The 25,352-nt window shown below is 40.1% G+C and overlaps 2 protein-coding genes across 3 annotated transcripts in view; one reads left to right on the plus strand and one right to left on the minus strand.

Annotated features, from left to right (window-relative positions):
• Positions 1–25,352, minus strand: part of emc8 (ER membrane protein complex subunit 8) — a 681,399-nt gene that overhangs the window by 26,190 nt on the left and 629,857 nt on the right. The window lies entirely within an intron of this gene.
• spon1a (spondin 1a) overlaps positions 1–25,352 on the plus strand; it is a 50,916-nt gene that overhangs the window by 12,026 nt on the left and 13,538 nt on the right. For both annotated transcript variants that reach the window (XM_052063466.1, XM_052063467.1), the window contains exons 4-7: positions 1,530–1,603; positions 1,927–2,049; positions 4,701–4,849; positions 23,119–23,183. In XM_052063466.1, the coding sequence (XP_051919426.1) occupies positions 1,530–1,603; positions 1,927–2,049; positions 4,701–4,849; positions 23,119–23,183 (411 nt within the window). The remainder of the gene's footprint in view (positions 1–1,529; positions 1,604–1,926; positions 2,050–4,700; positions 4,850–23,118; positions 23,184–25,352) is intronic.

The raw sequence follows: 25,352 nt of genomic DNA on the forward strand, positions 1-25,352 counted from the left end.
AAGTCAATATAAGCAAGGTCCACCAATAGTGATCTTCTCATCTACCTGAGGTAGCAAACTGAAATCCAAAGGTCCAAAAATATATTGATCATCATGTTTTCACTTTTCCAATTGAATATCTCTGAAATATTTTCTCAACATTATCATGGTTGACTCGAACAACAAATTCAGTTTGGAATCAGGAGAGGATTGCAGTATCTGGCAAAAATAGACTTGACTTTGTGCATCACATTTCCTGCACTGCTTATGCAGAGTTCTGTTCACAAATGTGAACTGCGTAGAGCTAAACTTAGTTTGATACTCCGCTTTAATTGGTATGCGACCAGTCCAGCTGGACCATCCAGCACTTCCATTCACATTGACACACCGCATTGTTTGGGGTTTGTCCCCATGGAAACATCCCAGCAGCCATCACTGCCTGAAGTGCCTTGTGTTCGAATGTTAGATGGCAGGGGCCTTGTGCTCTGCCCTCATCTGTTTGGTCCCTGAAAAGGTTTGTTTGGGACCGATTTACATGTCAAGACCCTACCAGTTAGAGGAACAAGTCTCTCTGACAGCTCAATTTGCACAAGGGCTCGACTTCCATCTTGGAGAGCATTACTGCTGCACCGTGCGCGTACTGCAGTGTGATTGTATCTCAGTGCAAATGTGAGCAAACATTTTATTTACTGGCATATGGCGGATAAAAAAAAAAACCCTCAAAGTTTCACAAATGGAGTACTTCAAACTCGTTCTCTAATTTCAAGGTGAATATCTTCCCCAACAAAACAGAAAAAGATTATCAGTCACTTATAAATTGATGTCCTTCGCCCTTACTTCCCACTCCAAATTTTGTTTCCTGCCGCGGTATCCGTTGCCGCAGATTAAATTGTGATTCATTTGATTGTGTCTGTTTCAATGTAATTTTAAAGACAGTTAACAACAAAGTTTCATCTGAACTTCAATGACGGTTTTGGCGGTGAAAGGGGGTGGGGGGCTACAGTACAGAACAGTATAACGTGGCGCTCTGTTAAAAATATGACATTTTATGAAGATTTATGATATTTATGGACATCGGCCCACGTTTTTTTGTAATTTTTTTATCGTTTTGTGATTTGTGTGTTTACACTTTGACAAGGTATCAATGATGGCACGCAAAACAGAAAAGTGACAACCTCAACAAGAGAATAACAACAACAATAAAACACAGAATTAACATTGGAAAAGTGTCACTTTGAAAAAAATCCCGTGCATTAATTAGAAATTTCATGGTGGCAAAAGTCGGATCTTTTTGAGGGATTTTTTTTTTTTGGTCAATTTTTTCAGAAAATGATTGAAATCTTAACATATGGAAGGTCGGACAATAGGCCCCTATTTCTACCGTGCATTACACATATACAGTATATTATCATATTTGTTTTTAAAATATATTGATGGAAAGTTTTATACGCCTGAATGCTATTTCATTTTACACACTTGGCGTACAGCTGTACTTGGTGAAGCTTCTGACAATCTTCTCACTGCACTTGTTTCTTGTGATGCTTGTGCAGGGCAAGCATTGTGCAGAAGAGGATCATCTATTTCCAGGATGAAGGCACCCTCACGAAGAAGATGTGCGAGAAAGGTAGGATTTCCTGCCAGCTCCTCTGTGCTTCAGTCTCCCTGCGGGAATTCACTTTGGTTCCACGTTTCACTCTGCTTTTGATGATGATCCACTCAGCCGTTGGGCCTTAGCGTGGATGACTGGAATTGGGATTGACCCCACTCGAGACGTGTGACATTGGATGCTACACCGCAAAAACAACATTGCTCGTTTTTCTCATACCCAACTTTTGCCTTCATCTGGCTTCCCACGTACAGGATTTAAATGACCAATCTAATGGTCTCGCTGAGTGCCTGTCAATCTTGTTTCATTGACGGTTTTCCCAATTACTCCTTTAAATGCAGAATCCCTATATGGAGATGCTACAGATAAACCCCTGCATGAGTGCTGTGCCTGTGGAACGGCCAAGTACAGGGTCACCTTCTATGGGAACTGGTCAGAGAAGATTCATCCTAAAGACTACCCACGTAAGCAAAAATGAATCTTCTCTTTATAATGTCACTTTACATTTAATTATACATTTCATCTTGATCACGAGTCTGCAGGCTGGCCAGCCTGTGTGACGTGTGCGTATGTGTGTTCTTAACCTTGTGCCTCACGATCGGGATGTGAATTTATTCAGGGATTACCTTGCCTCTTGTTAAAATTCAAAAAGTGGATCAATATATTGTGCAGAGTGGAGTACGATAAACCCTCAGATCCAATGGAACCCTAAATCACAGCCTAACAGAAAGACTAGTCGGTACGGAACGCATTCTCACATGGATCGTACAATTGGTTTTATTAGGTACATCTATTGGGCGGCCCGGTAGCCCAGTGGTTAGCACGTCGGCTTCACATTGCAGAGGTACCGGGTTTGATTCCAGCTCCGGCCTCCCTGTGTGGAGTTTGCATGTTCTCCCCGGGCCTGCGTGGGTTTTCTCCGGGTGCTCCGGTTTCCTCCCACATTCCAAAAATATGCATGGCAGGCTGATTGCACACTCTAAATTGTCCCTAGGTGTGAGTGTGTGTGTGAGTGTGAATGGTTGTTCGTCTCTGTGTGCCCTGCGATTGGCTGGCAACCGATTCTGGGTGTCCCCCGCCTACTGCCCGGAGACAGCTGGGATAGGCTCCAGCAACCCCCGCGACCCTAGTGAGGATCAAGCGGTTAGGAAGATGAATGAATGAAAGGTACATCTATTATCAAGTTCTTTGCAGGGAAATTGTGAACAGGCAGTACCGGTAAAGAACCCTATTGGCACAGCTCAAAGTTACTGCTTGACTTCCCTGAATCATTATAGCCACTTAAAAAAAGGCAGATTACTATTATTATTCTATTTTTTGGGGTTGGGGGCTGTACTCTAGTTTATCATTCAGGCATTTTAAATTCTCTCATTTCCCTTTTGTGTGTTTTCTTGACGCGCTACGCAGCTGTCTGCTTTTATGGGCTGGGAGGGTGTTTACTTATGCTAATTAGGACCAGATGGCACATATTTGCAATGTACAAGGAATTAAGGAACCGGATGTCAAGTGCAAGTGAAATATTAATTCATCTGAAGATATAATTTAATTTTACTTTAGAAAACAAATTCAGAAAAGCGCTGCATATGGTCAAAAAAGTGGTTTCCAGTGCTCCAGAAATAGTCTGTAACTTTTCTAAAGGCTACGTAGAAATCCACTCTTTAATGCCGTTGGAATGAAATGGCTGGTTCAAGCTCTTTGAAGGTGTCCGAGGAACAACCAACAAATTCACATTTGGGATATCTTAAATTAAGAACCATTAGCTACCGTCACAGCTGTCAAAGTGTGCTCATGGGGTTGGCATTCAGATTCCAAATTTTAGCCAAGCCAGATGAAATATGAATTCATCTTTTCTTAAATCAACAACTCTGGAAGTAGTGCCAAGACTAACAGTCTTAAAACCATCTCCAGGCACATCCTTCAAATTTGTCTGCTGCAACTACTAAATGCTTCTGAATGAGTCGATGCGTGTACATTTGAATAATGTGTAACTGAGCACCATGTGAAGTCGTCTTCTAAATCCACATGCAGACATGATGCAACACTTAAAAGTGCTCGGAGCTGGGGCTTCATGAAGACTTCCAATTAACCCAGTGCTTATCACTTACTTTCTTTTACGCCCCCGTAGCAACCAGAAAATGTTTTTCACCCCCACCCCATCAACTCAACACCATGACTATAACTGGCATCATTTATCGAAGAATTTGTTTCAGTACGGCTTGTGCAAAACATTGTATCCTTATGAATATTAAAGAACACTTCCCTCCCCCCAAAAAATATATTTTGATCAACTAATAACAAAGATGACGGCACGATGATCGAATGGTTAGCACATTGCCTCACAGCGCAGGGTTCGATTCCGGCTCCGTCCTTCCTGTGTGGAGTTTGCATAAACTTATAGGCATGGAAGTACCAGTAAATACAGAAGATTTTATCTGAATGTCGACTGTCATTAAATGCACCAAAGAGGTAGAAGAGGATGGTAATGGCATGACAAAAGCTACGTTTATCGGTGCCGTTTTTGAAGAGATGCAACATTCAGAAATATATGTGAATGGCAGGGAAATATGCAATTGTGACCCTGATTAAAAGAGAGGCAGAAACTCGCAGCCTTGACTGGATGACCATGTTTGAGTTTCCAAAAAAACAAGACATTGTGTGGGTGATTCTTACAGACACTGCAAGATGCTTAATTGTAGTACATTAACAGCCTCTGATGATGCGATGTCGATGATTCAGTGATGTCATGAAGAAATGCAAAAAAATTTACATGTAGTACACCGAATCATATTATTTACCAATAGACCGTGTAAGAACGTGTGAGCGACATTTGTTGGTGATGGAATAATGTCGCCATGGTGGATCATGACCTACGATGCCAAAAGTAGACCACACTGGGCAAAAAAGAAATCTGGTCTGCTGCAAACGACCACAGCAAGTTTATCTTGATGTCACATAATTGGGCAGTAAGAAAGGCCCAACGAATGATATGCTGTAAGGGTGTAAAAGTTAACTCATCGCATTTCTTGGACTGTACCACAACATGCATGGAAAATAGCTTAGGACAGGCCTTCTGGATGTACTGTATGCTCAGCTAATGAGATGACCTTCTTAACAGGTCGTGCCAATCACTGGTCAGCCATTATTGGCGCATCACACTCGAAGAACTATGTGCTCTGGGAATATGGAGGCCTGGCCAGTGATGGGGTCAGACAGGTAGCAGAGCTCGGATCGCCAGTCAAAATGGAGGAAGAGATCAGACAAAAGGTATGTGATTTTTTTTTTTTTTTTGGGGGGGGGGGAATAAATATTGCTTATAAATACTATACAAAAAGTCATACTGAAAAAATGCGATCCACTCTTATGGTAATGACATCTTCCACACCCAATTCACATTTGAGAGGTCAAAGCCCCTTGATGTTAGATCTGAGGCAGGGTTAGGGTCACGGTTTTTGTACACTAAACTCACCCAATCATTGAGAACAGGAGAAAAAGGGCTTCCTCCAAACTTTTCACACAAAGTTGAGAACGTAACAAACTTCTTGAAAACAAAATCGTCCAAAGCCCTGAGCTAGTCGCGAGTAATTGTGTGTTCCTCTAAGATGGAACATTTCATATACCGTATTTTCCGGACTATAAGTCGCTCCTGAGTTAAAGTCACACCAGCCATAAAATGCATAATAAAGAAGGAAAAAAAAAACATAAATAAATTGCACTGGAGTACAAATCGCATTTTGGGGGGAAATTTATTTGATAAAATCCAACACCAAGAACATACATGCCATCTTGAAAGGCAATTTAAAATTAAAATAAAATAGAAAACAACATGCTGAATAAGTGTATGATATGCTAACCTTACATGACGCATAAACAACAAACTGTGAAAGTGCCTGGTATGTTCAAGTAAGATATTAAGAGTTATTCGGATTACTATAGCATAACAAACATGCTAACAAGTTCACCAAACCATCAATGGCACTCCAAATCACTAAATCCAATGAAATCTTCATCTTCTGTATCACTTTAAAACAACTCCGGAGGTAGAAGATGCAGCGCATCCTCCTCTACGTCGCTTACATCAGACTCATTGTGGTTTTATCAACAAAGGTCTAGAGTTGCCTCTTGTAGTTAAATGTGAATAACATGTGAAATTATATAATAATGTGTTAAGAATTATAAATCGCTCCAGAGTATAAGTCACACCACCAGCCAAACTATGAAAAAAAAACCTGTGACTTATAGTCCCGGAAATACAGTAGTAGGTTCAGGTGCAGCTATTGATTTGCTTGGTCCTGAACCTGCCGTACCTGAAGTCAGTATTTAATGAGAGTGACACTGTCCAGACTTGTTCTGTCATTCAAGCAGCTATGCTTTTCTTCACCTATTCCTGTGGGTGCCAATCCAATGGATATCAAGGGAATAACTTTGATGAAATCTCTTTTGAATAGTACAAAAGTGTAGAGTCAACATAAATGTTTGCAAATCAGGCAACCATTGACGAAATTCATGACTAGGCATCTTGACTTTGGACGTAACAAGGACTGGCACTTTTTTTTTTTCCATGATGGCGCTCAAGGACCATTTTCATATTCAAAGTCTGCATCCAGATAGTAATTTTCAAGTCCGATATGCTCTCCTTTCTTGGCCTTGTGTCTTTTTATTATCTCCACAAATAGCATGTTATGTTCTTTCGCCTTTTCCTGCTCTCCACGGCCGTCTCTCCCACCCAGTCCTAAAATAACTGGTGCTGGCAGAGCAGATGGCCTTGCAGTGTGCTTATTGTTGGCTAATACTGAAGACCTGAAGTCACAGCAGATAATGAGAGTGCAGTGTGAGCCATGGGGTATCCTGCCATTGCTGACTTCTGCCTGCAAGTACTTTTCTTAAAAATTATGTAAAGCGAGTGATTAGATGGGCGGTAGAAAAAAAAGCAGAAACCCTGAACTGATTCTAAGGAAACGTGACCTTTTCCGCTATGTGGTTTCTATACCCACTTAAAAAGTGTTGCGTAATGGTAGTCAGGAGAAAATTCACTCTTGTATGAGTGCAGGTTGATGATTACACACGAGAGCCACACAAATCCTGATTGCTTCAATACTTGAGAATTGAGTGCTATTATTCAAAACCTCAAAGTGCCCGTTGTACAATCAACCATTTTCATTACTATTTTAATTCAATGCTTTAAGTAGTAAGGCATAATTGTGTGAATGTATTTTTAACAAGTTGGCGATCATGCTCTGATTAAAAATAATGAACACATTAGAAGTTATTTACTAGTGAGTAGTTGAATTTTGAATTTTTCTTTTCCCATGGCCAATTATTTGTAGGACTACATTTCACTTTTACACAAAAAGTTCTCTGATCCCAGTTATCGTATACTGTACTCTGCTTTGCTCAGTACATGTTCGAGAAGAACTCAACATACAAACATTGAGCTATGTTTTGTCTTCAAGAAATGAACGTTTTTGACACTATTGAGTTGGATCCCCCACTTTGTACTGAATGGGGCTCATGAGTTTATTGTAGATTTCAGTATTTATTTAAATGATTTTTACTCTGAATCATAAACACACTCTTCATCTTTAGACTGCTTTTACTGTCTCAATGTGCACAATGGGGATAATTCATTATTTTAAATGGAAACCTCTGAATTATCCCATGCAAACCTTTGGCCTGACAAGAAAAAAGTCTCACAACAAGCAAGTTATTAGAACTATTGACTGCTGTTTCTTAGGTATGTATCGAAATACATGCCCCCCCCCACTCCAAGTAAAAACAGAACCGTTTCATTAAAAACAGCAAAACAAACCAAAAAAAAAAAAAACAAAACAAAAAAACAGGCTGGCAATGCCCTGTAGTGAAGTAGCGCGTTTGAGCGAGGTTCCATTTTGAAGTGTTCAGAATCTTAGCGAATGCTTACACACACAGAAAGCTGATTGGCTTTTGTGTCAGGTGTGCCATCCGGATGGGTTGGTGTGTGGGGGTGGGTGGGTGGGGATCTGTGCGTCAGTGGTGGTGGCGCAGTCAATGATGAGTGCAAAATTGATATTCTTAGCCATGCTCCACTCTAAGCTATGGACCATGCGGATCAAAGTGTTCATTTGCAGACATGCCAAAAGTACACACACGCACGCACACACACACACACACACACACAAACACACACACACACACACACACACACGCACACACACACACACACACACACACACACACACAGACATCAAATCAACTGGACAGAGGGTCTGATTTAAGTATTTCGATTCAGTAGTTTCTGTAAGGATGTTGTTGGCCACACTATTCCTCTGTTCGTCACTTTACATGTAATACTGTATATGCCTAAAATACAGCCTGTCAGCCTGTGGCCTGACTGACTTTGACGATACAATAGAAATAGGATACATGCGTGGTGTTCTGTTTTTATATTTGATTGAACGAAAGACAATTTCCATAAGCGCAAGAATTCTATTTCCAGCAAGTGCGCTTGGCCCACTCATTTAAAGCGTACACTATACTGCGATGGCCTCGTAATAAATATAAAATTGCATGCCAGCACCCTCTTAAATGAAGCTTCCCCTTCAAATTCTTTGCAGTCCAAGCGAACAATCATGCCACTGTGCTGTGATTTCCACTGAACATAGCAGACGGTTGTGGCTTCAATTTAATTCGCAACAGCTTTCCACCAGAGGTGCTGCCCACATTTGAATTTATTTAATACATCCCGTCGTCGGTTATGTAGGTAAAACAAATATCTTACGGTAGGCTGCATGTAGTAGATGATTTACATCGGGGCATGTTTTTCAATTGTTCCCAGGATGCAAAACTCGATAGACGCGTTATTGTTCAAATGCTAATAGGAGGACTTGGCAGCAATGAAATTGCCTGGGTATGTCTGCGACGATTTGTAAATGCGAGCAGTGACTACAGGAGCTCGCTGGGTCAGTAATGAGAAGCCTAATCAGACTCTCAGCAATGACCAGTCATCAGGGCCAAGACCTCATGTGGACTATTAAATATCGCAATTTCCTCTCGCAATGTGGGATATTTTTTTGCAAAAGACAGTTGTCAAATGATTCCTCCATTAGGTGAAACACAGATACTGTACGTACGCATATATAAGTTTATGTCTAAATTTCAAAACATTATTTAAGGCTTGCTTTGTTAAAATCCATATATAAACTACATCAAAACAAAAGCCACGGGGGTCAAAGTTTGTCAAAAAACAATAGCGGATTATAATCGGAAACAATACTATTTTAAAACAATGAATATTTGAAAACATAAATCTCCAAATGGCCACTAATCCTGGCTCTCAGCTAATCCGATTGTGAAGCGATTGACCGTTGGCTCGTAAGAGGCTAGGAAACGGTGATCGAGTCGCTCACGCCTATAGCCTAGCATGGAGGCTGCCACTCTTGTTGTGTCTTCATCGAGGCCTTGAATATATCAGTATTTTTGGATAAATCTGAATCTTGCAAGTCTTTCAGCCCCCTGCACCTTCTTTGCACCTAGCAAAGATGTAAAAAATATATATATATTTCACAGTTCATCAGCCAGGAATAACATAAAAAGCTTCCTTTGGGCCCTTAACTGTCACTGATCTTATGTTTATGTTTTGTTTGTGCTTGTACACTGATTACATAGTTTTACAAGAGCACTAAAATGTACAGCCCAAGTGTAAATCACCCCGATGCAGACAAACAATGGCGATATTATACAGGTACTTTACATTTTCTCCTCACCTTACTCAACTAAGGGAATTGTGAGTGACTAACCTCGACCCTAACTTGCATTGTTCTGAAGTCTCATTTTATCCCTGTTCAGTAATACACGAGTAGTAACTTACAGTAACTTTTCACATTTTCAATTAAAAATATTTGGAAGTCCATTTCGTGCTTTACATAAAAAAAAAAAAAAAAGACCCGACATTTGAAGCATGACACAAAGGAACTTGCCCGCTTCAGGATGGTGGTTCTCTGAAGTCTGATACTGGTTCAGTATAGATGGTTGAACATTTTCCACAGGAGCCTTTCTTCTTGCTCAATATGTAAACGAATTGCTTGAAAGTGAACTTCAGTCCGTGGTTTAAGAGTCACATCTTTGTTTGCTGATGAAAAACAGAAAAAAGAATGAGACAAACGGATGGAATAGTTATTTTATCTCAGCTGGAAGTCTCCTCTGTTAACTTGCTTCACGAGCCCTGCAGATATTCATGTTTAGTATAACGTAGCGCTCGGAAAGCCTATGTGCATGCTTTGGATACCAGAACGGTCATTATAATCGCTGAAATCGGGCAGTGCAGCTAGAGGCGAGTACAATTTGAAAGTGGATGAGGGAGCCAACGTGTGCATTGTTGGCACATTTAACATTCACATGAGAATGTTTTTCTTATAATTCTTTATTAAGGCAAGAGAACGGACAGGTAGGTTACAATCTCTGACCTGCTCTGAGATACAACCTGCCGAGTCCTCAATTTATTGAAAAAAGAGGTCCCTAATACAGGAGCTTCTAAAGGGAAGGGAGGGAGAATCAAAAACATACGCCAGAACCATTGATTAAGTCCACAAAAAGATGATGTCTGGTCCGAAACAATGCACTTCTGTGCTTAGAGGAGTTCATGAGCTCATTTGTGCAAGCTCGTCATGAGCGCGCCGTCTCAAGGTAGCCATTTCCACTTCTACGAGGTTGTTATCTGATTTCAGTCTGAGAGAGTTGGTGAAGGCTTCAATCCAAAGAATAGAATATAGATGCACTATTGTATGCTTGGAAGGTTGAGAGCTATTTTACCCCGCTGTGCAGCCTAACAAGTTGCACTCCTTGATGGTTTATCTTGTCCAAGCTTGGGAACCAGCTGGCCCCTCTTCAACATTGTTCTTCACTGTTTCTCTCTCATTGAAACCTTGCAAGACCATACTGCTGAATAAATGCTTTGTCGCCATATAAGAGTAGATATGGGATAACTTTATGTACATTTATTCTAGTAAGTTTGGCTGGTCTTTCATTTGGACTTGGACTTTTAGATTGGTTTTGCTTTTAAAACAAGCACATAACTTTGCCTTAAGAAAGTCCATTGAGCTAAATGCTGTCAAACAATGCAAAATAACATAGGTGGGCTAATGGATATGATTGGTGTCATAACCTTTGAGGCAATTAATAACTGAACACATAGAGTGGGGCAACACGTGTAGACAGATAATGCAACAATACTCACAAGTGGATATTCTTTGTCTTTGTTATGTTAGTCATTGTTCGAAGGGGTGGGGGGTGGACTGCATTTCCATTCCTTTGAAATAGGAAAGACGGTTTTTGAATTGGATTTGGATAAACTTTATTATTTTTATTATTTGAGATGAGTGTTTTGAGCTTGAGTGTGGTAAAGGAAAGAATTAAACCAGTATCTCAAGGCACCGCTGTACAGTATCCTGCAATGTATATCTGTCGCACTGTTCCAGGTTTTACTAATCGAACAAAGCCTGTAAAATGTTTTACTGATAATATGCAATTGTTGGAAATGGTCATCGTGAAATGTCAATTTAAAGCAACGTATTAAATAAAATGCAAATGTTTATTTGAACAGATAACTGATTCATTCAAAATTGTTTTCCCACATAGTCGTATGCCTATCCCTGCTCAATCTGAATAGCGTTTTACCTCTTTCGAATCCATGAGTATACTCAATATCTAAAAAGAAGACGTGACAGGATCTGTTTTATTGGTGCAAAGTTGGCAACATTTGAAGAGACATTGGCAAATGTTGCAAACGAGCGTGATGAGATGAAAGAAACGATTACTGGATGTCATTTCCAACCATCTGCCAGGAGGCGTGCTCGCTGCCGAACATGCGTTCACTGTGTGTTCACCCTAATTGCAGTATACTAAAACGGTCTGTCTGAAAGTTCTTGCAGCGGCAAGCCGAGAAGCGGCCGATAGAGATCTCAGATTAGACACACTGATTCTGCAAGATGGCTACTTAAATATGGAGGGGACGTGTCCTGAATATTTGTCAGATCTTTATAAGATCAAGGCCAACAAAACACAATAAACCTTCATTATAAATCTCTGTGATCTTTTATTCATGAGCTAGACCTGATAAATCTGTTTCCGGTAATGACCGGGCTTGTTATCTTGTCCTTATGTAAATGAGACCAAGGCCATGTCTCCCTCCACTCAATGACACTCCTTCGGTGAGGGTTTTTTTTTTTTTTTTTTGTAATTCTGATTGGAGCTTGAAGCCATGACCGAATACAGAAATACGTGTTGGGATGTTATGTGTTCAAGTTTGAGTTCACACTCACTGACCAAATTATTATCACCACCCAATATGTATCCACTCCATCAAAAAGTCTTCCTTTACACGTCTCCCGGCTGTTCTGTGTGAATATGAGTATTTATGGTTGCCTTCGTTCCCTGCAATTCACTGGCGACCACTCTAGGCTGTACCTAGCCTCTCGCCCCAAATCAGCTGAGCTAGACTCCACCTCATTGCTAACGCTTTGGGGACAGCGCTATAGGAATTGGACAAATATTCTTTTTACAAGTGTAAAACAGAATGTTCAAATGCTCCTCATGACATGAACATTGCCTGTTTAGTCAACATTGGTTCAAACTTGAAATAAACCCACTTCGGACGTTTCACTGACTGTTTTGGGTTGAAGTATTTTGGTTAAAAATTTCATTTATCTCATAGCAATGTTAGATACCTTTTCTTGTCGAAATCCTTAGGATATAATGTACAATATCATAATTGTTTAATTTTTTTTAATTAAAATCATCCTGCATGTGTGCATATCATTTAATGTAATAGAGAGAATATATTGACATATCGGTGACCTTGCATATGTTTATGCACAGGAATGCATTCTTGTTTATGTTATGCATTTTCCCGCTTCAAGGTAATGCAGAGTTGATGTGAGCTTTGGACTTAATTAAACTGGAATGTATTGCGGTGCATGGTGCCGGAGACTGCTTGTCACAGAGGGCATCCTGTGTGTGATGCATACGTGGACTGACATAGAAAGGTTCAGTCTCGTTTGATAGGAATTGCTTTTTGCTGCCCCACAAATAGTCAGTGACCATCGATCTTGTGGAACAAGAATTGTGGAGGATAGAAAGACAGTTATTAGATTGGAAAAAAAAGGCACAGAGAGTGGCAGACAGTTTAAACTGGGTCATTAAAGGCCGTTTGCTCAATTCTTCTGTAATAATGCCTCACTGCCATAGGCTTGTCGAGCAGCGTGTGTGTGTGTGTGTGTGTGTGTGTGCGTGCGTGCGTGCGTACACATATGTGCAAGGCCTCAGGTTGTGAGCTTCCATGCGTGTGTGCCAGCCAGCACTACAGACGTCCAGACCGCACTTCAGGGCTCAGCGATCGCCACTGAGGTTGACCGCGCTCTGAAAATCAATTCCCAACTCTCCAGAAACGTAGCAGCCGCTTACAAACCGGCCTACTTCAAGCTCTGCTGATTCCCTTTGCTCTCAGGAAACTTTCCACCGTCCCCTCTTGTGCGCAATCGGTAGGATGAGAGCTTCTTTGGTCGATTCAGCCGCAGCTGATTCTGCAGGGTAGCATGAGGGAATGTCAGCGGAGATTTAATTAACACCTGAAGGCCGTGCAAACCTTTTGCGCTCGGCGCCGATAACAGCCAGCTCGCACCCCGTCGGAATTTTGCACCAATTGGTTGTCTAATAATAGGAGACTGTGCTGCGACAGACGGATCAGAGATGCTTGAACAAAACTTTGATCACGACATCAGAGGAGCTTCATTTTATCCAGAGAAAAGACATATTTTAGACCAAGTTAGACCTTGGCTAATAGGCAGCAAACATCCAATAATTCCAGATAATTGTGTTATCACGAGGAATATTTGAGTAGTTTGGAGAAGAGCTCTGCTCTCTCTAAGCTGTATCAAATCCCTTTTAGTTGTCCTGCCAAATGCAGACAAATCAGCAAAGTTGTTTACTACTTGTCTTTGGGGAAAACTGAGCACATTTGTGTGTGTGCGTGTGTGTGTGTGTTAAACCACAAAGACAGACAGTATGTCAGGTCTTTTTAGCACAGCAATGTGTGAGTTAGTGCTGGGCGTATTTGCGTAGTTCAGTGCTCCAAGGTAAAAAGCTCTCCAAATAATATTAATCATCCGTAAGCAATAATAGAGGTGGATGGTAATTAACACTAATGATCTTTTTAACATGGTGATTATATGAGGATGTGCAGAGGAAGATATTCCGCAGGGGATGTGAAAAGGCAAAAGCTCCAGCTGTTCCAGCTTCATGGGTATGTCCACCCACAGTGTTCATTTCCTATTTCAGGTCACAGCTTGGAAACAACGCAATGCCAGAGTTGAGTGCTCACAAACGTAGAACAAAGCACAACCTCTGGAAATGTGAGAAGCAGATAGCAGGAAGTCTATGTTTAACTTGTGTCATGGGGTGCGTGACAGTAGTGGACCCAAAAAAGCAGTGAGGCAGGAGAACAGAGGGAGTACTGAAGAAAATGTATTTTTTTAAAAACTTACAGCGGTACACTGTAAAAACTAAATAAAAAACACAAGAAAAGTCCTAAAAACCACAATAAACCAAAGTAAGACTCAAACAAAAACCCATGACAGCAACAAAAACAAAACAAAACAAAAAGACAAAGATCTGTCAGACAAAGACTGACAGAAACTATGCAAATAAATAAAAGCAAACTGACAAGACGACGGGAAAGACATGGACAAGACATGAAGGGTTGAGGGAGATGATCAGTTGACACAAAGGACCCTGATGACAAGAACAGGTGGAAACAAAACCAAAACGAGGAAGACAAAAGCCCAACCTTTACCCTATAACCTCTAACACTAATCCTACCACCTAACCCAACCTCTAACCATATGAAAAACCCTAAAACCGAACCCTACCCCCTAACTCTAACCCAACCCCAAAACCAACCCAAACCCCTAACCCTTACCCCTATCCCCTAACCCCAAACCCTACCCCCTAACCATAACTGCTAACCCGAATCCTAACCCCCTGACCCTAAAACCTAACTCTACCCCCAATCCGCTAACCCTAAGCACCCTAACCCGGAACTCTGATCCCCCTACCTACCCTCACCCCTAACCCCTAACCCAACCCTAACCCCTCATCCTCACACTAGCCACTAACCCTACCCCACCCGAATATATTATTAAGCTGTTACGTGTTGGTGTAACAGGCGGACATTATTCAATCATATTAATACCACAAATCTGTTTTTGTGATGATGCCATTTTGAATGTCTCAACTCGCCTGAGAGGGAATTACAAATGTTAAATCAAGCATCGCAAATGAAGGTTCAGTGCATTTGTCAGGACTAGATGGAGATTATTCATGCGATATGATTCCCCCCCCCCACCCCCAAGATAACCGAGTAGCCTTTTTATGTCTCCTCTAACTCATACAAGCTGTCTTCAACCCTGCATATAATGCCACTGTAGTTTCGAAAGAATGAATGCTTTGCACATGCATTATGCTGCTTTGCTTGATGTACAGCACATGGACATGGATGCCTCAGAACTCAATGCTTCAACCAGCTCATCTGTTAACATCCTTAATGAATTAACAATGCCTTGTTATGTTGATCTTTGTCCAGTTTAAAAAATAATAATAATAAAATAATAATGAAAGTCCTCCACTGTTAGAAATGTTGCGTCAATTGTACATATCACAAGTACTTTACAACAAGGATAAGGAATCACAGTGTAACTAAATCTTATCCATATTTGTATTTATATTGCACTTAATTGAACGGTGTTTGTTTTTTTTTTTCTTCTTTCTCCTTTTTACCCACAATCTTGCTGCTGTAGACTGTAAATTTCCCCAGTGTGGGACAAATAAAGGATATCTTAGAATAATAAGATATAGAGAATATTATTAGATGTTATATTATTATATATATTATATAAGAATATTAATACACTAAAATGATAAAGCACAACAGTTGTATCCTACCATATCAGTAATGGCCGAAGTTAATACATACAGTATATTACCTTGTTTTCAGGACCGTTTTTAAAAAAAAGAACATACCACCAACACACATCACTGCATGGTGATTCTTTTTGGGGTTTTTTTTGTTGGTCGCAGTCACCCATTACTCTTAGTAAGAATGCATTGTAATTGAAGCATGCCTACTTTTCAATGGCCACATAATAACCAGCAGGCCACATCAGAGCACTTTTGTTCTAAAGTGCTGCCTTAAATCTAGCTAAAAGGGATATAGTTACTTTTTTTTTTCTTTTGTGCAAGTGTACTTAACGGAAACACACTTTCAATAGTCGCACAAACCATCACAACCGTCACAAAGCACCGCTTTGGTTAGAAAATGCAAGGTCATGCAACGTGGATGTGTCCATCTTCTTCTTGTCACGACAGTTTGATTAACACCCACTGGCTTGACGAGACATCTGTAAACAAAGACAATATTTCCTAGCAGTTACAACATTTAGTCGATAAAACTAATTATGCTCTCCTTCGGACTCTGCTCACCCCTTTTCTTGTTAGTGATTTGTGTCTTGTGCAAATATAGCTTGGTGTTTTTATCACTGCAACTTGGCCATCCTGCATTGATCACAACCTCAACCGGGGACAGAAATTTATAACAACATTGAATTTAGCAAGCATTAACAAGAATTGTTTGGGGGTTATTTAAAAAAAAATCTCCATCTAATTATTATTTTGTTAACACTGTGACACTGTGACACGTGTTCTTTTCACGATCACCCAACTCACACTTTTTATTTTCCTGCATATCATGTTTTTGACTTTTTTTTAATCTTTTTTATGCGTGTTTAAGTTTGACCAATATATTGTGCGCAATCCGGATTTTACCATGCGTTGTCATTTATAGCTAAGTATCAGAAAACAAAATACACCTGTTGCTGAAACTCACCTTCATTCATAAATATCACAAAAGATATTACTAAACTACCTATTACATTAATGTTATTGTACAGTATATTATTATTATTAAAACCTGATATGGCAGAGAAACAAACAAGGGCAGATTCAGAATCAACTGAAGAAATTAATCTCAAAAATTTTACCAATAGGAATAACATGGTGCTCACTGAGCAAAGGTCAGTTTTACTGAAGTCTGGGACGTCTAACATAATGTCGGCTTTGTTTAAAAAAATAAAAATACAAAAAGAAACGCATGCCCAGGCCAAATCAATTGATCAAATTCCAACTACCGGTACTTGAGCTTCACACAATGTCATAAATGCATCCACGTTTTGTGTGACTGGTGGAATTCCAATGATTTTCACTTGTCCCTTTGAAATTGGATTGGATTGGATCCAACTTTATTGTCAAATTGAAATTTAATGGACCAGGAAAATATGCAGAAGGTCAAACCATGTAAAAGGGCTCACAGGTCATAAAAGTCCAACCACCGCTTGCCTCATCCTTCAAATACATGAGATGAGTCTGTTTGCCCTCGAACTTTTTCTGATCCACTGAGATGCCTGAGACTGCATAAAGAGTGCTTTGTATCAGTGACAAACACACACACACACACACACACACACACACACACACACACACACACACACACACACACACGTACAGGCTCAGAATGACTTGCAGTGTGGGACACTGTAGCCATTGGGAAGGCCATTAATGCACAAGGATCCATGACTTTGTGTCAGTAAATGACTCAGGTGCAGTGGACATAAATCACTCCCATGGAAATGTACACAGACATTGTTTGTGTACAAGTCCCTATAAAGTAAAATAAATAAAAAAGCCAAACATATAAAATGAGGCTTCAAACCAAAGAAAAGGTGCTGTGGCATGTCCTTTGAATGAGCTGAAACTCTCAGCCAGAGACTACACATCTTTCTGAGGGTTACACATTGCTTCATGATGGCGTCAAGCCTCAGGTGGCTGGAATACATCACACTGGGGTTGTCCATTGCGTGATGAGAGGTGCTAGCCTCCTCTCTTGCCAACTGAAATCATGACACCATGCTGTTCTGTCAATTGTGGCACCCAGGGAAGATGGTTTTGTGCAGTGTAGGCATAGTTAGCTCACTAGCTGCACACTGCAGTGGCTCAAGTCATCATACTGAAGTAACTCACAATTGCGCCAGATGACTGAGGGGTGATTCAATGGCCCCACTCAACAATCAGGAAAATTGAAATGGTTTACAAAAAAAAAAAAAAAAACAGTTCAAAAGTTGTATAGCCACATCTGAATATAACCGAGTCCACCATCTTTGCACATTCAGCTGTTATCTTCAAACATGTGCTTCGAAATGATTCTATGAATTCACATTACAGGGTCTTTGAATATATTTACCTTCAGACCTTTATGCGTGAGAGAAAACCTGCACGCTCAACACCCGTGTCTATATAATCGTTCAGAGCTTACATTTTTCTTCGTATTTCTTGTGCAATGCCAGAGTTTCACTTAACACCCTCTTTTGACAAATGTATGGCCTCCTTGTGACAAGTATCCAGATAATGATCCTGGCTGAATCACGCACATAATCATCAGGAAAGGTCTCAGCAATATTCCCGTCAGTCATGAATGCATGAACCAGATAGAAAAGGTGCCCCAGCCATGCCAGATGCTCAGTGTAACTGTTCTCAATTTGATCTTGCACTGAATCCTACATTGAGATGTTTTAAAGCGGTGCTTCAAAGTAAGACTGAGAGACAAAATGACTCCCCGTTGGCTTACTGAACAACCACCCGGCACTGCTCTTGTAACTGATGATGGGGACACACGCATCCGTCTGCCTTATTTATTTCTCAGTCCGTATGATGTTAGACTGTTTTATAATGAAATTGTTTGGCTGTTAGGCTTTAGCCATGTTTTAAATTGGTCTTGAAATATTGTTGCGCAATGGGAAAATAAAATATCCCAAACTCTGCTATGATTGAATATGGCTACTCAACCATTTAATATATTGCAAATCCATTCATTCAAAATTTTGAGATTTATTATCAGCGTTTTCAATTTCCATTCAATTGCAGTAAATAATAAAGCGGCTTAGTTTCTCAGCAATTGTGTTATGTTTGGCTAAGGTGTTGTAAAATGTGGTTATCTTCAAATATGCAGCCTTGCAACTCACAATTTAGGATTATGCCTGTTATTATATTTTTCAATAAATTATTGAAAATACATGGCGTCAGGCCGTCTTGTTTTATTGTACAAATTAATATGTGACTGTCAAGATAACACAATGTGCTTCAGTCTACCAATAATCCATGTAAATAGTGGACATAGATTTTTTTTTAATTCAAGTAAAAGAAGCACGGTGTAATCGTGGTTGTGTGTCTGACAGTCACGGGATAAGCGATCCAGATCTTCAGGTACCCTAGTTTCTTCCCACATATCCAAAACATGCTTCCTTGGTAAAGCAAAGTTCTAAAATTATTTGTGTTGAGATGCAGTGGAAAAATACAACTTGATGTAATAATACAGACAAAGTTTTTATCTTAGAACATGCAACCAAGAGATCTGTTCACTTGGCTCTGAATTAAATTGACAAACGCAACACGGATAATTAAACCCATCCGGCATGAAGGGCTTGGGACATCACTGTCGGCCTTTGTCAGCAATGAGGTCAGCTTACTTATATTCATTGAAAATGTATCCAATCTTGTAATTGGCTTTATTCGAATTTGAATTTGACTTTTATTTGTTGTCCTGTAGGAGAAACTCGGAGGACAGGCCCTCCGTGCCGCTACATGCATTGGACAATACATACAGTACAGGACAATATACAGTATACTCTACATACATTGGAAAATACATTACAAAGCCATATGCACTCGTTAGTTTTAAACAAGACAGGGACGAAACGCAAGGCTTAAAATAATACAGGTCGTAAATATTCTATTCAGAGTCATAATATTTATTGTCCTTCAAAAATGAAATAAGTCAAAGTAAACAGCCTGACAGGGACAAATGAGAGGAAAAAAATGTAATTCCACAACTAAAGCAACTAAAACTACGGAAATGATCAAAAGCAGCCAAATGACCAAATTAAGAAACATAAAAAGAAAAAGAAAGAAAAAAATAACGTCTGACGTGTCTGACGGGACAAATCATAAGCAATCGGAATTAAATTAAAGACCACAAAATGCTAGCACTGACCGACTAAATGACATTGAAAAATTCATCTCTGAAAATATATTTTATTTTGCGATTCAGGATCTGCAATTGACTGGCCATCCAGCAACAGTATGACCAGCCCCAAAAGCCACCTGAGATGAGTCTCTAGCCTACTCGTGACTCTCATGAGAATAGGAGCTACAGAAAAATGAAGTGATGGCTATGGATGATTCAGATCATGATGTAACGGCTGTGAAAGGCTTGCCGGTTGTGGCGTCTGCTGACATTGGCTTCTCGAAGCGCATTTTATGAAGAGAATATTTTTCAACATGATTCCTTTTTGTTACTCGTAATTGAAAATAAGAAGCAATGCAAATCAAATCACCTCGAGAAATATGCGATGCTGGTTTTAAGTCTAGACGTTTACTGCCACTGGTATATGATGCCGTTTTTATCACCACCAGATTCTTGATATTCATGGTTTTAATAAAAAAACAAGGGAGTCACTCAGTAATACTTGTTAAATGGGCAACGCGATCAGAGGCTCGACTGTCGGCGCAAGGAAGGTAACGATGTGTTGTATGGAGTCATTTAGTCCATAAATCTGCACGATACAAGTCATTAAACCTCATTTCGAAGTTGTGTCAAGTTGTAGGAGTACGTTTATGTATCACAGTATATTCCATGCATGCAATTTTAGTCATTAAGGATAGACACAGTGAAAACTGTGAATACTTGCGTGAGTCCAGAATTTCCATGGTGTTGAAAAGGAATCTTTTTTTATTTCTCTTTTTTCTCTCTTTTTTCCATTGTTTAGATCAGCGATTCATGTCTTTTGTAAATGCAGTAACCAAGCATGACAGTACAATATGTTGCTAACTTGCTTTAAAAGCACCACAACCTGAAAAAAATTGTGTGAGACATGCGCAGAACACGTAATTAGTCACTTTTGAGCAACTGAATTTCCTCTTGACATTTCGGTTTGTTGCGTAACAGGATAATGGTTTTCCGTTAAAGAAAAAGATCCCCGTCATTGTCAACAAGGCTTTTGATGGTGTCGAATCATTTGCTCTCAGTGTGTTTACGTCAGACCTGGCTCTCTCTCAAATATTATCCTTGCTACTGTTATGTCATAATTCTGTTTGTGACCAACAGGTGACACTGTAGGCCTCTCCCTGCAGCTGCACACCTGTTGGTCATTATGTAATTATTGCTTTAAAAGGACTCCCGGCACGACCACTCTGTGTCGGGTCATTTCGTCACGTAGCGAGGTGGTGGTGGAGGACCCCAAAAAGGAGGCAGGCAGGAGGGAGGTGCAGGTTGTACTTGACGAATTGTATTGTATTGTATACTAAATCCAAAACAAGCAAAGTCCAAAGTATCAAACAAAAATTATGACTGAAGCCAAAAACTAACAGAACCATGACAGAACTAAACATGACAGGACAAACAAAAAATAACCCGACAATGAGTGGGAGTCCTTTTGTACAACTAATTACATAACGACCAACAGGGTGCAGTTGCAGGGGGAGCCCTACGGTGCCACTGGTTGGTCACAAACAGAATCATGACATGTTATTTTGAACCTAAAAACAATTCAGTGCTTTTGCACTTGTTCTCTTTAGTTTAAATTAAACTAAGTTATGTTTTAATCCAGCTAGGTTGTTTCCCCATCGGGTATATTTCATTTGTCAAGTCAAGTCAAGTCAACAGTATTTATAGAGCACTTTCAAACAGCCATCGCTGCATACAAAGTGCTGTACATGGAGCGATTTAACATATACAATAAACAGTAAGACGAATCAGTAATAAGTAATAAGTAATAAGGCGGTAGAAAGCACCAAGCAGTAAAACCAATAGCAAATCTAAGTCATGCTGAGTCAAACGCCAAAGAATACAAGTGAGTTTTGAGGAGGGATTTAAAGATGGGCAGCGAGGAGGCTTGCCGAATGTTCAGTGGGAGGTCATTCCAGAGAGATGGACCAGCAACAGAAAAGGCTCGATCCCCTCTGAGCCTCAGTTTAGTTCTTGGTACGTCTAGCAAAGACTGGTCCACAGACCTGAGGCGCCGGGCAGGGGTGTAGGGGCGTATGAGCTCAGAGAGGTAAGGTGGCGCGAGATTATCCAGAGATTTGAAAACAAAGAGGAGGATCTTAAAAATAATTCTAAAATGAATGGGGAGCCAGTGAAGGGATGCCAAAGTAGGAGTTACAGTATATGCTCCCTCTTACGAGTACCAGTCAAGAGGCGAGCAGCGGCATTCTGTACCAGCTGAAGGCGCTTGATGGAGGACTGGCTGACTCCAAAGTACAGGGCGTTGCAGTAATCGAGCCGGGATGTGACAAAGGCATGAATTACTGTCTCAAAGTGTTCATGTGAGAGGAAAGGTTTTATTTTGGCCAGCTGTCTAAGGTGAAAGAAGCTGGATTTAACAACGGCACCAATTTGCCGATCGAGTTTGAAATCACTGTCCAGTTTAAGTCCCAAGTTTGAGACCGTTGATTTCAGATAAGGAGATAGGGGGCCCAAGTCTACAGGATGGAATGTACAAGGTCCACTGGGGCCAAACAATATCACCTCTGTCTTCTTTTCGTTGAACTTCAAGAAATTTTGTGCCATCCAGGTTTTGATTTCTTCCAGACAGGATAGGAGTGGCCTTAATGAGAAGGTGTCTTTCTTGCTCAGTGGTCAAATTTGGTCAAATATTTCCAAAATAAACCAACTCAGATGTGGCCCAAATCATTGTTCCGTGGTAACTGTGACACAGTTAGCTTGTAGTGTCAAATCAAATCAAATTGACAAATAAACATATGCTGACTGGACAAATTAACAATTTCATAAAATTATTTTGACGAAGCAATTTAGCAAAGAGCCACTAAAAAGTATTTGGAAAAAGGCTAGCACTTTGTATAGTTGACGATCAAAAATAGGATCCAGTCACGTAGTGAGTGTAAACAATCATCCCAAAGAATCAACCTGCACACGACTGTTAGCAACGTAGTTAGCATCCTCGTGATAAACCCTCTTTTAAGTGTGCCGGTTGATGAACGGTGCAGACATTTTCGATGGTGCATCATAACATCAGGTCAGAGCTTGGTCAGACCCTCTCATCTCGGTAAATTCAACTGCCTCACAGGAATTGCGGGCCTTCAGTCAAACCCTTAAATTTGAAATAGGATTTGTCTTCCATGCTTGCTGCAACCTGTCAGATTTATTGCGGGCGGAATTCAATAAATCTGAGCATTAGCAATTCTGGTGATGTAATATCTTCTTTTATTAGGGTTTTATTTCAAATTCAGTCCACAACAACTGACCATAATTGCTCTGTATTATTAACACTTTGAACTGACTCAGTTTAATTATTCGTCAGAGAAACTGAATAGTTTCACTTTTTTTATTTTTGTGCTTTTTTGTGTGTGTTTTATTTATTTATTTATTTATTTATTTTTAGGGCGATGATGTCCTGACGGTCATCAAGATGAAGGCGCAGTGGCCGGCTTGGCAGCCACTTAATGTGTAAGTATCGCGAGTCATTTACACTTGTACACTTAAATGGATTCATCAGTCCAAATGGTGTCTTGTGGCAGTTTGTTTTATCTCAAGGCACTACCTTGCCCCCTCAAGAAGCAGCAGTGAGCCACAATAGCGTGAAAGAGAATTATTACCATGGGGCTGTGCCATGATGGGGTGTCGGTATTAAACTAACAACCTCTTGAGCTTCCCGCCTAAAGATAGAGACAATTGTTAAGGCGAGGCACCCAGAAGTAATTGTTCGGCGCACTTGGAAACGCACTTGGCTCTTTGACGACGATGGAAAAAAGGTTTTTCCATCGTCGACAAAGAGCTGCAGTACACTTGCCTCATTTATCTAATGATGATGGAAGATGTCGCTATCGAGAGCACAGCTCATTCAAACGATAATGACAGAAAAAAGAAAGGGTAGATGCAACGTTTCTTTCAAGGAACAGACAGGCAGAGAAAAAAGAGGTTGCACGGCAATCTTTGAACTGCTGATCAAAGGAGGGACATTTCTGGACCTCGTTGGTATTAACTCAGTAACAGCCATTTTCAGACACTTCTTTACCCTACCATGTGGACATTTGGTAAAAATACATTAAACCATACCTGGGATTGAATGCTGGGACCCTTAAAAAAATCCATCCCACAGATCAAATCAGAGATCAGTTCAGACTGCGGGTGTTTTTTTTTCAAATTAATTAATTAATTTTACTCCTTGTTGTGACATATATATCTTAATAAAGTGTGTTATGAGAATAAGACAATGCAAAGATCTGTACACTGAAGAGCATTCAAAGCTCAGATGTCAACTCATGCTATGTTCCATGGATCAAAGTTTCGGTACAGTGTTTCTTTTAACTATTTTAGTACAACAGCGGTTACCTCGCCAGACTGATTGTTTTTATGTTTTACTGTTACATTTGTATGACTGTGTTGTTTTAAATGTTAGGTTAAAATATTGACTGTACAGTTAATAAGATTTAACAATATGGATATTTTGACTTTATTTTATTTCTGGTTGAAATGGAAATTCCAAATTTCAACTTGATTTGTGTCCAGAAACCGCTCGTGTTTTTCATCGGGTGAATGTGATGACAATGGTCAAATCTTTCTAATTACTTACACTCGACGTTTTCGAAAAGCCAAATGAATTGAATTGATCAATGGTCTCAAACATACTGGTTGGTCTGTGTCTCATGTGTTGTGTTGTATTATTTGTCATTTTATGTTAACTGCTCTTTTGATGGCGGTGCGGGCACCCGCAGCGGCTCCTCTCTCTCCTGAGGAAAGAAATGTCATCAGTGCTGTATGTTGCACATGTAGCACATTTGACAATAAAGTTGACATGGACATGGACCACCCGAGTGAAAGAAATCGTACGGTACGCCCTATATTTTTGAGGCCAGTTCAGCATCTTGGAAGTTGGAACCAGTACTTGCTGATGAGTACAAACTCATCACTGAAACTGCCGTCTACCGCATTCTTACAGAGTTCATTAGCCCCCGAAGCTATTTAATCTCTTATTCATGAGAAAAACAAGATGCTCGTTGGCTCAGCGTGCAAAGAACTTCAATGGTAACAACCTGTGCGATGTTGTTTTCCCCCCGATCCCAAAGGCCAATAACTTCACTCTCCAAAGGGCATTGCATAGCTCAGAATCAAAGTCAGGATATCCACTCGAAATAATTTGCTTACTCCATGCTGTAGACACAGCCAATTCATTGTTTTCATTCTGTGATTGTATACAGAAACAATAATGGAATGTGACAGGAATGGAAGAAGAAAAGCAAATCATCCAAACAAGTTGGTTGTCCATCTAAAAGCTAAAAGAAAACAATACTCAGACAACAGAGAGATACACTTGTAAAGCCCCACAATTTGATCTTGTCTTTGTGAAATGCATTGATGTTGTTGTCACGTTGTCAGTTTTTTTTCCTCATGCTTTTCTCTTTATCTTTGTTTATCTGGAGACGTGTAGGATAGTGGATGGTAATGGTGGAGATAAAAATAGCAAATATTGTTTTTAATTAATCTGTGAAGACAATGGGCCCCATTTTCGTGTCATAGGCAAATCTAGCGCCAAGCGCAGTTTAACTGTTGTAGGGGTTTTCTTTCTTTTGGTATTTTGCTCGACCTCCTGCCGGTAAAAATGGACGTAACCATTCT

The sequence above is a fragment of the Hippocampus zosterae genome, chromosome 4 (assembly GCF_025434085.1).
Source record: "Hippocampus zosterae strain Florida chromosome 4, ASM2543408v3, whole genome shotgun sequence".
NCBI classification, from domain to species: Eukaryota; Metazoa; Chordata; class Actinopteri; order Syngnathiformes; family Syngnathidae; genus Hippocampus; species Hippocampus zosterae.